This window comes from Chenopodium quinoa, unplaced genomic scaffold (genome assembly GCF_001683475.1).
Source record: "Chenopodium quinoa cultivar QQ74 unplaced genomic scaffold, ASM168347v1, whole genome shotgun sequence".
NCBI lineage: Eukaryota > Viridiplantae > Streptophyta > Magnoliopsida > Caryophyllales > Amaranthaceae > Chenopodium > Chenopodium quinoa.
In genome coordinates, this window is record NW_018742418.1 from 1,066,918 (window position 1) to 1,083,056 (window position 16,139).

The 16,139-nt window shown below is 33.2% G+C and overlaps 1 protein-coding gene across 1 annotated transcript; it reads right to left on the reverse strand.

Moving 5' to 3' along the window:
- Window positions 1–8,517: 8,517 nt before the first annotated feature.
- LOC110708409 (putative potassium transporter 12) lies at window positions 8,518–15,013 on the reverse strand. The gene is given in 11 exon segments (XM_021886542.1): window positions 8,518–9,745; window positions 9,902–9,982; window positions 9,985–10,155; window positions 10,243–10,357; window positions 10,444–10,496; window positions 10,832–11,092; window positions 11,396–11,446; window positions 11,994–12,242; window positions 12,336–12,564; window positions 13,386–13,571; window positions 13,574–15,013. Coding segments are annotated over 11 exon segments (2,520 nt in total). The 5' UTR covers window positions 13,658–15,013; the 3' UTR covers window positions 8,518–8,705.
- Window positions 15,014–16,139: the final 1,126 nt, after the last annotated feature.

Below are 16,139 nucleotides of genomic sequence, written 5' to 3' on the forward strand. Positions count from 1 at the left end.
CTTTGATACCATGATTTTTCTGAAATCAGAGAGAAATTCTAAAGAGAATTGAGAGAAATCAAGCTAAATAGAAACTGTGTGTATTTTTCATTATGAGTGAATGAATAGATTATTACAGCTTAGATTTATATATGGATTCTAATACATAAAGAAAGATCTAGAAGAAAGCCTAACAAACTTTCTAAAAGAATAAAAAACTCTAATTAAGTTGCTATAACAACTCGGGTCTAGCTAGTAGTCTGCATAACAAACTCTGATGACCTGGCAGCTATAGACATCTACTTTTGGTCCCCTGTCCCGACCGGAAGTGCTATGACGATAAATAATTTCATCTTTCGTGCTTTGACCCAAAAAACAAAATGAACCAAAGCTTGTTAATACTAAGCCTAATTAGCAATTAGGCCTAATCCCGAGATTAAACCTAATTTTGACGGATTTAGAAGCGCCTAGGTTAAAATCTAGGGTTGTCGCAGGAAAAACCGAGCGCAACTTAAGGAGTCACGCTAGCCTGGCGCACGCAACTAACAAAGTTGTGCGTGACACCTAGCGCAACCTGTTGAATTGCGCGCAATAGCCGTGCACAACCTGTTGAATTGCGCGCAATAGTCGTGCGCAACCTGTTGAATTGCGCGCGCCACCTGCTGCGGCAGAATGTTCAAATCCCTAAACTCACCCATTCCCTATAAATAGGGGTTCAATACGAGCTTTGAAACACACAGAAATTAACCTAAAAAGTAAGCAAAAACTTGTGAGCTTATGCACTAATCATCCCCTTGTCCTAAACACTCACCCTTTAATTGTTTGTTCTTACGTTGGAGGTTCCCGAACGTACAAGAAGGAGTCCATAAGTGTTCTAAACGAAGATCTAGCAAGGAAAAGTGGTAAATTCCAAGCTTTTAGATAAATCACCTTTTTTTTCTTGCTTAAACAACTTTTAATTAATTAATTAGTGTTGTTTGATCACCTAGAATAAACTTTAATTAATTGATTTCACATAGTATTCTTTCGTTAATCAAGACTAGAATTTGAATAATTAATTCTTATTTTATCACCTAAGCCAAGGTGAATATTGTTTATTTCTTGCTCTTTTTACGAATTTGAATAACAAGAATAACGACATTTGTTACATTGTAGTCTTTATATGATTAATAATGCTTGTAAATAAAACCAACTAACTTAGTTTTAGGTATCATGTTGCATATATTGTTTGGTGATGAAATTGTGAAAAAGGAAGAGCTAGTGGAGGCCACACTTGGGCTAGAATAGCGACTTCCCCCTAAAGGGAACGTTATTTTAGTACCCTCGCTCTGCAACTCATTTCTGGTACAAGTAGACCAATTTGGACATGGGTAAATTAAACTTATGATTCATGCTAAATATCACCTGGGAGAAAGGCATGAACGAGGTTTATGAGTTTTCCTAAAACTCATTGGCGACTCCTTATTATTTTCTTACAAAAAAGTGTAATGATAGAATCAATTCTAATTCAAGGTCCCCCAAACAGTCAGGAATTCAAATCCTAACACACTTCAAAAGTGTAAAGTCTTAGGCTTTTAAAGGGCCATGGGCACAGAGGAAGTGGGATCCCCAACGACGGGCTACCCTCCTCACAGCAGTAGCTTCTAACTACCTTGCTGATGTTTATGTACATACTCAATAAAGGGCATGGTTAACCCTAAAGGGTAGGTAAGCTTTTTTTCTTCCATTGATTTCGACTTGTTTGATGTCAAAGTGAAAAGGTGTATTTTCCACCATTGAAATAGAAGATTGAAGGAGAAAAGAGAAAACAACAAAAGGTTAAAGAAGGAGAGAGAAAATCACAAAAACAACAAAAAGTTGAAGGAGGAGAGAGAAAACAACAGCTAACCAAAGTTAGATGTAAATTACATATACACCTCTTGATAAATATGAATTGTTTATCAATTATAAGGTTATAAACTTGTATTTTCTCAACAATAACTAATTGATTAAAGATTTGTATTGGAATGAAATTCTCAGCTCGTCGTTCCCAACAATGATATGGGATCAATTTTTAAAAGAGCTTCGTATATCGGTAACTTGTTACCCTCCTAGGCCATTCTTTTTAAATCTTTATGTTATGAATTAACAATATGGTATGAGTTATAATTCTTACATGCATATCTTTGGTCACGTATATATTCAATATGGTATAAGTAACAATCTTACATGCTGATATTTTTTGAAAATACATTTAAAATCAAATTTAACAAGATTTCACATGATATGATTATGATGTAAAAATTTTACTAGTAAAAAACTTAACCATAAAAGAAAAAATAATGTAAAAAAACAAAAAGGGACGAGGGAAACACTTTTCTAAAATTACGAGTATATATAGAGTAATGCACCGGGGCAAAAAGTTTCCTGGTCCCTTAAGTATTGGACAGTGAATGATAACCTCTTTAATTTCCATTTTACTAATGTACTTGTCTAGCTAACATGTTGAATATTGATGACTATTTGATTAAAGACTAATTAATCGGATTATTCTTTTCAACTTTAATCTATGACCAAATTTGAAGTGTCTTTGATTCATGAACTATGTTACTATGGTGACTTTGTTCAACGAATTTCACCATCCTATGGGACGCACGTTTGGCTTGCTTGCCATGCATAAAGATTACATTAATAATTTTGCTAAAAGAATTGTACACACATTATTATGTGTTTCGTAGCAACATTCAAATCAAAAGTTGTTCCATGCATGACTAGAATCAATTTTATTTAATTTGTTTAAAATATGTTTGATAGAATTTGGTAGGGATCAAAAGTTACATTACTTGCATACTTCCTTTTTAATTGGTAGAATCATATCTTTGGAAATTTTAGCTTAGCTAGAATACGTGTGACAGTTTGATGATTGTGATATATCTTAATTATTTTAAAATTATGGTATAAAATAACACCACAAATAACAACTGTATTAGTCCTAATTAAATTAATTCTGCCATTAAAATAATAGTACGGTTTATTTTAAGGCTTTTAATTTGTTAGGTTATAGGGATTAAAAAAATCCAATTCGATGGAGTATGACATATGTACGGTTCAAAACTATAACCCTACCAACTTAAGTCAAAAGACTATTAAATTATTATGCTATGATTAGGACATATGAAAACGGGCTTGTAATTTTCCTTAAGAAAAAAAATGCATTCACAAGGCTCCATAGCCTCCATTTGTTTCGACGGAAATATCTTTTACAATAATCATTTTTCACATATTCAATTGCTTGGTTTATAAAGGGTGAAAAACAACTTTTAAGTTTTTTAAAAATCATCCTTAAAGATCGATTTATGGTGTATTATACGGATTACTATAAGTTTATTTCGAATTGCTAATCTAAATTTAAAAAAGGCAAAAAAGAAACTATGGTGTATTACATTCTTGTTAATAATTACTCCGTAAATAAATTAGTACACGCAATGGCAACACAACCTATGCAATGTGTATTTGTGTAGCAAATATATAAGTATATATATAACCAGAATACTAATGATTGATAGTATAGTAATCAGTAATAGGTTAATTGGGATACACTACATATAGTTTATTTATTTCATTTTTAATTTTCGAAAAACTAGCTTAGTTATAATTGTAACTATTATTAAGAGATAACATATACTCCGTTACATATATATGAAGCAATTATATTTGTTATTCAACATGAACATGAGTAAAAAGTAAAAATCGTGAAAAATAAGCACATTTCCAATAAAATGAGACGAATAAAGTATCATTTATGCTTGAAAATCACCCTGTTGATTGATTATAAACGATTAATAAGTAGTCGAAAAGAAATGACAATGTCTTGTCAGCTAGCCCTGGCCTCAAAGTTGGAAGAGTTGGGTATAAAAATTGCAAGTTGATAAGGAGTAGAAGTATCAAGTGATTTGAGATATTATATAGTTTTCCACTTACTAGATAAAATCATAAATATTGCATGCGCTGGAATATAATAGAATGCCAAAACTTAGTTGATTTGTAATTTGTATTAGTGGTTGTAATTGATATGTCACAATCATAATATAATTGCTGTTATTTATTATGATTTTTGTCTTAGTTGATTCGTAGTATCAGGATTAGATTAGATTATGTCATAAGACAATTATAATATGTACGATTTTCTTCGTTTTCTTTTGTTGTACTCATTTTTTGTAATCTCTTTAAGAAGAGTTAAATGCATGTATGGTATATAGTATGGCCATCATCTTGTTTGTTTTGATCTAACCTAATACGAATTATATATGATTTAGTTTGATTTCATTTGATATTTTTTTTCCATATTTTTTCCTTCTATTTTACTTGACTTTGCTTTTATTTTATATTAATCTGTAAGAAAATAAAATTATTAAATGAGATGGATTAGATAGGATTGCAAATTAAAATCGTTTGAAATCCTATGTATAATATAGAGGTTAGAGGAATTGTATTTGTAACTTTCACTACAACTTACTCTTCAAATACATACTCTAATTCTCCAAACTTATACACTCTTTAAAAAATCAATTTCCTGCAACCTCATTTTGCTATAATAATTGTTGTTCTTTACTAATCATTTATATCTTGTACATCAAATGTACAATTCAATGCCCCTTCATTTTTTATAAATACAACATAATGACAAGTTTTTCTAATACAACACTCAAAGATATCAAAATTGAGATTCTACTTTGAATCAAAAAGGGCTCTCACAATCGAATCGTAAAATCAAATTGATTCTACGGACATGCATAATCAAGACGTCATATCCAAACTTAATTACTACCTCCGTCGCATATTATGTGCAACTTTTGAGTTTACAAATAATACCCAAAAGTTACACATAATATGTAATAGAGGTAGTAAATATATTTAAATTATGAGTTTTAAACCTAATTATTAATAGAAATTACCCATTCAACCAATAATTGACAATGTATATTTATAAATAATTTTGTAAGCATGTTTTAAACTTGTAAGGATTTCACTAGTTAAGAGATATATGTAAAATCAAGTAGAAACGTAAATCGAATCATATGACATATATAGATTGTAAAATCGTAAAATTCTAAAATTTATATCGGAATTTTAATAACATATTCTGTAGATTGCAATACAAGTATACTCTGTATATATCATTAAAAACAAAAACAAAAGAAGTATATAAGACGAGGGATCCGTTATTAATAATACCAAAAATATGTGGGTACAAAACCAAGTTGGTGAAAATTAGGGGACCCAAAATTAGGGGTGAGCATGGGACGGGTATCCGTACCGTTAATACTATCGGTTCGGGTACCCGATAACCAATAACACTAAAAATGATATCCATTACCCGAGCCAATAAGTTCGGGTATCCGAACTTCGGGTACCCGAACTTCGGGTACCCGGATTTTCGGTTCGGTTATCGGGTACCCAATATGATATCCAATAATAAAAATTTAGACTTTATAATATAGTTATTATGATATCATTCAACACTAATTAGCAATAACACCACATGATCATGATCAAATTACTAATAATTACTAATCATTTAAATTATGAAGTGATTACGAAGTAAAATAATTGTTTAGATTTTGAATAAATAGATTTAAGTACGAAAAAAAAGAAAAAATTGCTTATCGGAACGGATCGGGTAACCGTTAATTTTAAAATGATACCCGATAACCGTACCCGATAACAAATTATCGGATCGGGTACCCGAACCGTTATAGTTATCGGAACGAGTACCCTAATTTTCGGTTCGGTTACGGTTCGAATTTTCGGATTTTCGGTTTTTCGGATAATTTTGCTCAGCCCTACCCAAAATTGCACGTAAAAAGGCCTTTACCTAATTTTTGAACGTCCAATGTCCCCATGAAAGTCGTTATCAAAATTCTTGATGATGTGACTGTTGCTCATTTTACTTTGTATGTTTGCACACCATGACGAAATGTTGTGTATTACGCGGTCGATTTTAGATAATTGGAATTCTGACCTTCCTAACTACTCTTATTTCTATTTTTATCCAGCACTCGTATGTGTATCCATACTATTCAAAGCATATTCTATCATCATAATAAAATGAAATAATAAATATCCAAATTCTTCAATAATATGAAGGGCGGATAAACTTAAATTCATGTTCGCTTCATTGTCCAAATGATTTTCACTGCATGTATATTATTCGCTTATGATATCAGAGCTTTATTTTACTTTATTTTTATGATATTTTAAATTGTTGTGAACTTGTGATACAAATCGAGCAAGGAATGAGTAGACAAGAAAATACGGATTAGGCAAGTGAATTTAGGGCAATTGGATATGAGGCATGAATAATTTCAACTCCTCTATCTATTCACCAACCAAATTCATATTATATCTATCTCCAATGGGACTAATGCGATACAACAAATTAACACATAAAATTAGTAATTTAGACTAAGGTATATTTTATACAGAGTATTAGATTAGACCATATCAAATCAGCCTAGATTTTAAAAAGACGAAGTGGACTTAGAATAAAAATGCTTGACATGTGTAATTGTTAAGTTGTCCTATATTTTTGGGGTAATAGCATCAATATCTTACAAGCACCTTTTTTTTTTTTTTTTTTTAATTTTTTTTTTTTTTACTTTAAAAGTTGGGCCACTTTTGCAATATCTACAAGTAATTATTCTAGAGATTGTGAAGGGGCTGGCTGGCCATTTACAGCTGTTTAGATAAAGACTCTACATATTACAGTGCTAGTTTATTTACAAGAATGTTTGTTTCTTGCTTTGAATTTATTTATTCATTTACAAAACATATGAAATAAATAAAAAAAAGTTGAAAAGTACAAATTTCAGATATGGTCCAGCCCAACTTTCTTCCCTTAGGTTGAGGGTTTTGGCCTTTCTTTTGGGCTTTCAACAAAGAGATATTTACATGCAAAAGCAAAAGTGTACTAAACCGGCTTTGTTGAAAGTTTATAACTTTTTTACTTCAATATGATTATTTTTAGAAAAATAACTTTATTATTTTAAGTTTGTAATTTGTACATGAGGTGGTTGTATTACATGTATGGTAAGATAAATATGGCACTAAAAATTAGCAAAATTTATGAGTTATTTTTTTACTGAATAATAATAAAGTACTTGTAATATCTTTTCATCTTACGATATAACATCGTCTGTCTTATAATATAATTTGCATACATTCAATTTATAGAGCATTAATATTGGGACTCAACCTTAGCTTCCATTAATAATTTTTTCAACGTTCCTTACAAGAAATAAGTTGATCTAGGCCTAAAAAGGTCAAAAGTTAAAGTTTTAAGATCCATAAAAGGTTGCAAAAGGCTTTTTATTGATGGATAACTCCTAAATAAAGGACCAAAACCTCTTCACTTATCTCAATATGTCATACCTCACTACCTCCCGTTCAATAGAAAAAAAAGGGTCATGCAAATATACAGCTCCTTTAATTTTAGAATAATTGACATAATTTATTATATTTTAACTTTTTTAGAATAATTGACATGATTTATCATATAATAACATTAACTATAATTTTTTATTTATTTATTTGTTTTTTTTTATTATGTACTTCGTACGCAAATAATGTCATATAAAATGTTGTTAAAAAGATATTAAAATAAAGTTTAATTTATCAATTTTTTTTTTATAAATTTATATTAATATTAATTATATATATTTAGGGTGATTAGTATATTGACGAGTGTGTTAAGTTTGATCGTGTTCATTATTTTGGAACGCAAGTAGTATACCTAATATCTTTTTTACATGGTGAGAGTGAGACTGCTATTATTTTTCTTTAAAATAAGCGAGAAAACATTATTTCCCAACTGATGAGTGTAAATTCTCACCTTAAAGTATTAGTAAAACCACTAAGGTAATCCCACATATGATATTAACTAATCTTGAAATTAAGGAGTGGCATGTATTATTACAATTTCCATTTTACACTCGGAAGAAATGTAAAATGAGGATATATGAAAGGTGTAATTTATACATAGGATGGACAATCGAAACGATTTGTGACAATGCCCACATCAAAATCCCTTTAGTTTTGGTGTTAAGAATGAAGGTTCGTTAGACAATTTTGTTGTCGGCAATTGTATATATTAAGGGACCATTGAGATTGGACCCTCAACGCAATCACAAATGTCATATTCATGAACATCATTTCTAAAAGAAAACATGATGTTAAGTGGCGTAACAAAAGCCACAGACAATGAATTTGTACCTTTAGAATAAAGAACATCCTTAAGATCATCTCTTTATATACGTATTAATATCGAGTATGATAAAATGATGAACAAAATATGGGCAATCTGACCTAAAGACTCAAAGGTAGTGCATGAGTGAGAAGCCGTAAAGAGATAAGCAAAACATCAGACTACTAGTAGGTTGAGATTGCGATTGAGCATAGAGATTTCCTTGTGCCGTTGTTATAAATAGATACCCATTTTGCTATATATTTGAGAAAGATCCTTAGGGATTTGAACTAGTAACTTATCGAACATAGGTCCTCAGTCTTAACCTCTAGGTCGAGACCTCATTGATATAAATCAACCATATTATAAATTAATTTTACAAAACAAAGATCCTTTGAATTAAATAATAAAACACATTTATATTACTATAACATGCTTGAAGGCCAATCCATAAACGATTAACCTCAAGAAGCCCACATCTTTATGTGGTAAATTTGCCATGAAATTAAACCATGTATGTAATTCCAACTTCTATGATATTCATGTGTGGAACTCTCAGTACAGCAGCGCCCCTCCGGCAATTTTTTCTCAGGAAAGCATAGAAGTAGTTGATGGCCAACTTCTTAAGGAACCAAGATTCTTTCTTTGCTCTGACATCTGCATCTCCTAGCAGATATGTGAAACCTGAATCAACAGCCTCTCGAAGAGCAGATAATTCGTACTCTAAGCTTGGATCCTCCTCTGTTGACATAACACTCGATGGCAACTCCTCGGTGTCTTCTGACTTCAATGGCTGTCCTGACTCTCCTGTTCGTTGATCATGCATCAATGGGACTCGCAGCTCATCATCAGGGTCTACTGCATCTGCTGATCTCACTGAAGCACTGTCCATATCCAGTTCATTCATGTTGGCCTCAAGAGAAAGATCTCGGGCCTCATTGTGCAGAAATTTTTTCAGACTTTCAATTAGAAGATGTTCAAATGAATGATGGTCTTCCTTTCGTACATCTTTGTAACCATAACGAGCAACACAACGGAACATATGGTAGTCCCTAGGGCAAATCCTTCTAAAGAGAAATCGTTCTTCTTGAGGTACTACAGGTACCGGAACATATTTGATGCTAACAAAGATAATGGTAGAGTGAATGGCAGGAAGGCTTAGAAGAAACTGCCCTAGAATGGAAGGAATGCCATAAACTAGCTCATTGTAGAGTAATCCAATTCCCGGAACTCTTACAGTTCCAAGAGTAGATCCGAGATCATGTATGAAATCTATAGAAATTTTATCCCTGACCTCGCTCTGATACTTTAGGACACTTCCATAGTTCCAGGTGTACATTACTAGTAAGAAACACCCAGCAAAGGCTAAAGGAAGCCAACCACCCTCCAAGAGTTTTGATAGGACTGCCGATAAATAAATGAGCTCAATTGTCCCAAATACAATAGGGAAAGCGAGAGCTAGGAATATGTTAGTTTGCCAGATCAAAAGCATGACTAGTGTCACCAAGGCAGTACTGACTAGCATGACTCCAACTTCAGCAATTCCTGAAATAACATTGGTTACGCCATTTGAGATCTTTCTTCAACAGTCGTGTCATGCATATTGAATTAAACTAATACTTAAAATGCTTAAGTGATTCATAAGTAAACTTTGTAGGAGTAATAGAGGGATTGGAAAACGTTCAAAAAGAGGTTCCTTACCATATGCATTTGCAATGTCCGTGGTATTTCTGAAAGTCGCAACCACTATAAGGCACATTACCATCAGAAACCAGTTGATGCAGGGATATATATCTGACCCATCAGCTTCTTCGAGGTGTGAATTACCTTCAGCCTAGGGAAACATCCCAGAGCCATGGCCTGCTTTATGACCGAAAAGGTAGCAGATATCATAGCCTGACTGGAAATAACGGCAGCAAGTGTAGCAATCACAAAGACTGGCCTGAAAAATCCATCTAGTCACCAGAAAGTTTTGTAGAAGTGTCAGCAAAAAGCTCATATGATATAAGACGATAGAGAAGTAAGTTTTCTTAAAGGTTCACCTGGCACACTATCATAGAATACTCGCTCAGCTGAGGCTGGAAATCTCATCAAAAATGCCGCTTGGCCCATGTAAGCCAGCAGAAGGCAGGGGAACACAACAGAAGTAAATGCAATCTGAAAGTTCCATCATTCATTATAAATAAACAAAAGTAGTGAGCCAGTGATGGAACTTAGAAGTACTATACGCTAGAAAGACCTGCCTGAACAGATCGTACGGAGAAGTGGCCTAGATCAGCAAACATTGCTTCAGCTCCTGTAATCACATAGTTCACAAATTACACTGATAGCATAGCTACAACTGTACAAGGATAATATGTGATTTTGGGCTTTCAGCAACGTATGCTAGTAAGATATGAACAGGAGAAATAGTTGCAAGACTTGCAACAGCCCAAGAAAATGGGAATGTCTTATGCTGATTATGTAGAGCAATGATTATGAGGAATTATGCTACAGCAAATAACAACAGTTTGCTTTGATAAAAAAGTCAAGATTGAATGGTTTTTAAAGCTAAATTTAAGGCCTAATGTGCTGAAATTTCACTGCATAAAAGGCTGAAGGAACCACAACTCGAGGTAGGGCACAAAATACCTGTGATGCACAAAACACAGCCGCCAAGTGAAGACCATGCTTGAACGCCGTTCTTCCTAAAGAAAAGGTATATGTAAGCTGGATTCAGGGCCCTCAGGACAGTAATATCATGTTTGAGGAGGTTGTAGATTCCAATAGTCGCCAAAGATAAGAACCACAATGACAGGGCAGGAGCAAATGAAAAGCCAACTTTGCTGGTCCCAAATTGCTGTATGCTGAATAATCCAACCAGGATGATCATCGAAACAATGACTACAGCATCTGTCAAAACAACATAACAAATCTTCAGTCCCATGCTTAAAGCATTCAATGACATTTATAATTACAGAAGCCCATCTAAAAGACCAAGAAATACTTGCATTTTACATTCTGTATAATAAAAATGATAACAGGGTTGAAGTGTTTAGATATGCACAGATCAATCAACACTTGAAATAATCAAGTTACTCCTTTGATCATGTGTTTGCTTGTTTGTTCATAGATAAAAACCATAAACCCACCTGCTTCTAAGATGTTTGATTAAAATTAAACTACTGTGTTTGCATAAGGGGTGAATATACTTACTAGGACCAAATCCCTTTATCTCGCCCTGCAAACCACTAACAGCTGACATAACTGCACAAGGAAAACAGTAAATTAAATGAGAATGTGAGGAAACATTAGAAAGCTAATTAACAAGAAAGCATGCATAGTCTATATGTAATTCTAGCACTTATTTTCATGAAGTTCATTGTATGCAGAACCTTAAAGGACTACAACAATTGTCATCATGTAAGAGCTGGCGATGCAGAGGCAAGCAATTGCCTGGGCTCGTAAAGAAGTGGCTACGTGAATATAAAGCTTTCCTATGCTTTTTTTTTTATTATTTTTTTTTTAATATTGCTCTAAAGTGGTCAGATAAAACTATATCCTATAAGATATTGGACAAGTTTGAGCACAGCCAACTCGAAAAAGGCTAAGAACACAGAAAGGAAGTGCTCACAAAGCAATTATTTGTAACTTATTCAGTTAATATTGTTGAACTTTATCTATGGAAGTTTGATGTTTATTGAGTAGCAATTCCACAATTACTATAATCTCTGTTAAAGAAAGAGAGAATATTGAGTAGCCCACGCATACTCTATTTTTAAATAGATGTGCTCATTTGAAAAAAATTACATACCTGACATAGCCGGAGTCAGGATACCGTCCCCTATAATCAACGAAGTTCCTGTAAGAACCAAAAACAGTAGAAGGGTTTTCATGAAAGCTTTCCTTTCCAAAATCTCTTTAATGTTTAAAGCCCTTTCAAGTTCCGGAGTGGGTAGTTTGAGCCTATAGCTAGAGATCTGTTGGTCGGCTTGTTGTTGATTTGGAAGCTTATTCACTTTGGCGTACCTGCTTATAAGAGAATACAGGGCAAATGTCCCTCCTGCAGCCAAAAGTAGCCTATTATTTTTAGATGCAAAATAACTCATGATAAAGCACATAAGGCGAAAAGAAAGTTGGAAAATCATTCATGTACCTTCCCCGTTATCATTAGCTTTAAGCACTACAAATACATATTTTGCCAAGGGCACAAGGGCTATCGTATACATTATTACAGACAGAGCTCCCAGAATATCAACTTCTGATGTTATAGGCACCTTGCTAAACACGTCAGTGAAGACATATAAAGGACTTGTGCCCACGTCGCCATACACCACACCAAGAGTTTGGAATGCCAATGAAAGAGTATGCCATGTAGATAGTTCCTGCACAATAATTGATTTGTACTCAATAACACAAACAACTTTTTTAAAGTAGTTTGCCAAAATTTCGTCCATGGGAAGCTAATAAAAAATCCCAGAGGAAAAGACTAAGAGCTCAATCTGATATTGTATTAGCATTGGAATGCAGAACAAAACTTCATACAATATTCATTCCTAGTTTTTCTGTGAATCAGACAATATGATGATTAATTGATTATCTCATCACAAAATTCAGAGCAGCAAACATAAACGATTTGAGACATAATTCCATCTGTCAGATGCCTTATCAAAGACATTAATATGCCACATTTGATTTGGTGATTAAAACTTCGCTAACTTTGAAAATAGGTTAATTGAAATCAATCGATGATATGATGCAGATTTATGGTAAATGCATTCCTTTAATAATTTCCAAAATTTCACCAAAAAAAAAAAAAATAAATCATTATGAGAATATCATGGTACAGTGATCAAATATAATACTACCACAAGAAATATATGATCTCAAAAGTGTCACATAGTTTAATCATAAAATTAAATGTGGCTTAAAGCACAACCACAATCACACCCCTATTCTTATGCACATTTCATCCCTCACTTGTCTGAAATTCCCAGAAATCTCAACACCCTTGATTAATGAATTACTTGAATTTTTTAACTCTGACAACAATTGCAATAATAAAGACATTAAACATCTAAATCAATCCTGTATGAAGTACTATTGTCGGAAATATATTTAATGCTTATACTTTGCCCTTAGCACTACATATAGCAAAATCGATATGACACGACAAAATTAAACCATAGGGAAAAAGAAACAAAACCTTAGTGTGATGAGCATGAGCTTCAGCAATCTGCATAGCTTCAACATCTAAAGAATTAACTCTTTTAGGCCTTTTCACAAGCCTTCTTTTCACAGACCCAGAAGAAGAACCATATCTATTCCTAAATTCATTTTCATCCATTTTTGACCAATTTGGCATTTCTTCTGAACTCACTTCACTTCCATCAAGTCATCAACCCAACTTGAAGTTCCACTCCCACCACTTCCAACCCATGTCAAACTACTACTCTCTTCAATCAAATCTCCTCCCATTTTTATTTCATCAAATTTCTCAACAAAAAAATATATCAAAATTCAAATTACCTGAGAATCAACTTAAAAAGATCAAATCTTTCATCAATCTTGTAAATGGGGTATGAATTTTGTACTACTTAGACAACCCACGATAGGTAATCATGGTTCATGTAGCCGACCTCACCCTTTTCGAAATTAAACTTTTGAACTATTGTAACAAATATGGATTTTGTAATGTAATTGTAAGCAATAAGCATACAAGTTACACCCAATTATGTAAATTTTACAAATTGTAGTAGGTAGTCCGTAGTTGTGTGTATTTTTGTTATCTTATGTGATTTTTTATTATTTATTCAATAATTGACGAATTAAGATACTGCACTGTCACGGATCACAGTGATGGGGGAGTACCGAAATTTGCATTCATATGACAAATCGAGCCGCACAAACAAGAACTAATCAGCGGTTGCCACGTTATTTCATAGAGAAAAATGGTATATAAAAAAAAAAAGGATAATTCTCTATTTCTCATCGTGAGAGGTATGTGTCAAGATTTGTGGCTCCCATTCATGACACATACGCGGTCTCCACCAATGAAAAATATTACATTATTTTCAAAAATGTCATTATGAGAAACATTTTTATAATGAGGAACTGATACTCCCTTAAAAAAAAAAAAAAGAGAGAGAATAATGCAATTAAAGGTTGTCTATTGATTAGTTGAAGAGAGGGTGACTTGAGCTTTGACATCAGCTCAGATCTCTCAAATGTGTGACTTTGTTTTGACTTCTGGCTCCTTTGGATTAAAAATATTTTGTAGCAATTTCTATTGTAAAACCGGTAATGATGTACTATGTAATATCAATGCCTAATAGCTGATCATCATTTACTTTGGACCTAATGGCAAAAGGAGTATTTTCGATTGTAGAAATAGTGAATTTTATGTTTAAAATGTAATATTTGTAAAATCCTAGACTAAAATATTTTATTTTTTTTTTAAAAAAAAAAAAAAAAAAAAAACTCACAACAACATAAAATGTTCAATTTTTAAACAAAACTAACATTCATTATCACGTTATTTCATAGATGCAAATAACCCATGCTCCTCACGAGGAAGGCATTCGAAACAATTCACTGCCTATTCCCCAAAGTTGTTGCAACCTCCTCTCACCTCCTCCCCCAATTCACATTTATCCCATATCATACGAGCTATAACACAGTCACGCAGACAGTGTAGCTCCGATTCATCCATCACCCCACACACTCCACACAATGCATCTTTGCATGGAATTCGCTTGCTCAAACCCAAGGATGTTGGCAGCACACCCTTACAGGCCCTCCAAAAGAAGATTTTAATCCTTGGGAGAGTGTCAACACTCCATACCTTGTTCCAAAAAGACGAAGCACATGACGACGACGCAACATTGTCCATCTCACTGTCACCAAATATAGCTCTATATGCCGAGCAAACTGAGTACTCACTGTTGGAATAAAGGAAGGAAATTCAAGGTAGTTTGATCCGAGTGCCCGACCGGGCGTGAGAGTAATCGTGAAATCTGAAGTTTCATCGCCCGACCGGGCGAGCTCCACCCGACCGGGCGCGAGGGGACGTTGGATTCCAACCGTTTCCTTGGATTCTTCTTTTGGTTTGAGTTCTTGTAACCCCCCACAAAAGAGGTGTTTTATGGTGATTAACTCACCAAACTTTTCCTGATTTTTCATCCCTTTGACTTCTCCATGATCTTCCGTCTTCCTCCTTTCTTCTTTATATATTGAAGGTTGATTTTCTGATTATATGTACTTGAGAAAAATACATCAAACACAAGAAGCAAAACATATTAAGCTAAACACAATTCCATTTCTTTGGGCATAAGTTTCCATAGACTCCACCTCTCACTCTAAAGTGTCTTAGTGTGAGAGTGGTGTGTAATCTTAGGGGAGGATCCGGCGAATACAACTGAGCACCCCGGTTGCGCCGGAATTCGTTTTCAAATGCAGTGATTTATCACGCCACACCAAACTTCCTTTCCTATTTTACACATGCTCATGCCTCGGAATTTTATTCTGATTTTTTTTTTGTGTGACTTTAAAATTAATTCTAAATTCATTTTAGAATTAATATTGAGCAATATTGAAAATAAAACAAGTCCAACTTAATCAAATTCAATTTTAGTGCAAAAACCAAAATTAATTCAAGAACCATTCTTTAAATTATTTTTGGCTCAACTTGATGCTAATAAAATTAGGGTTGTTCTCACAATTATTTAACCAATATAAATTAACAATGAGATTTGACAAAATAGTTGAATAAATAACCAATCATCCAATGAAATAATTTATCTAACACTTATGCACATTTGAATATTGTAATCTTCCAATATGAAAAACAATAGAATTTCAAGCACAAGTATGAACATTTAAGATTTTAATCAACTTAAAATGATTAAAACCAAAAATTAGTTCATTATGGACTTTAACAAGTTACGATCCAACCAAATAA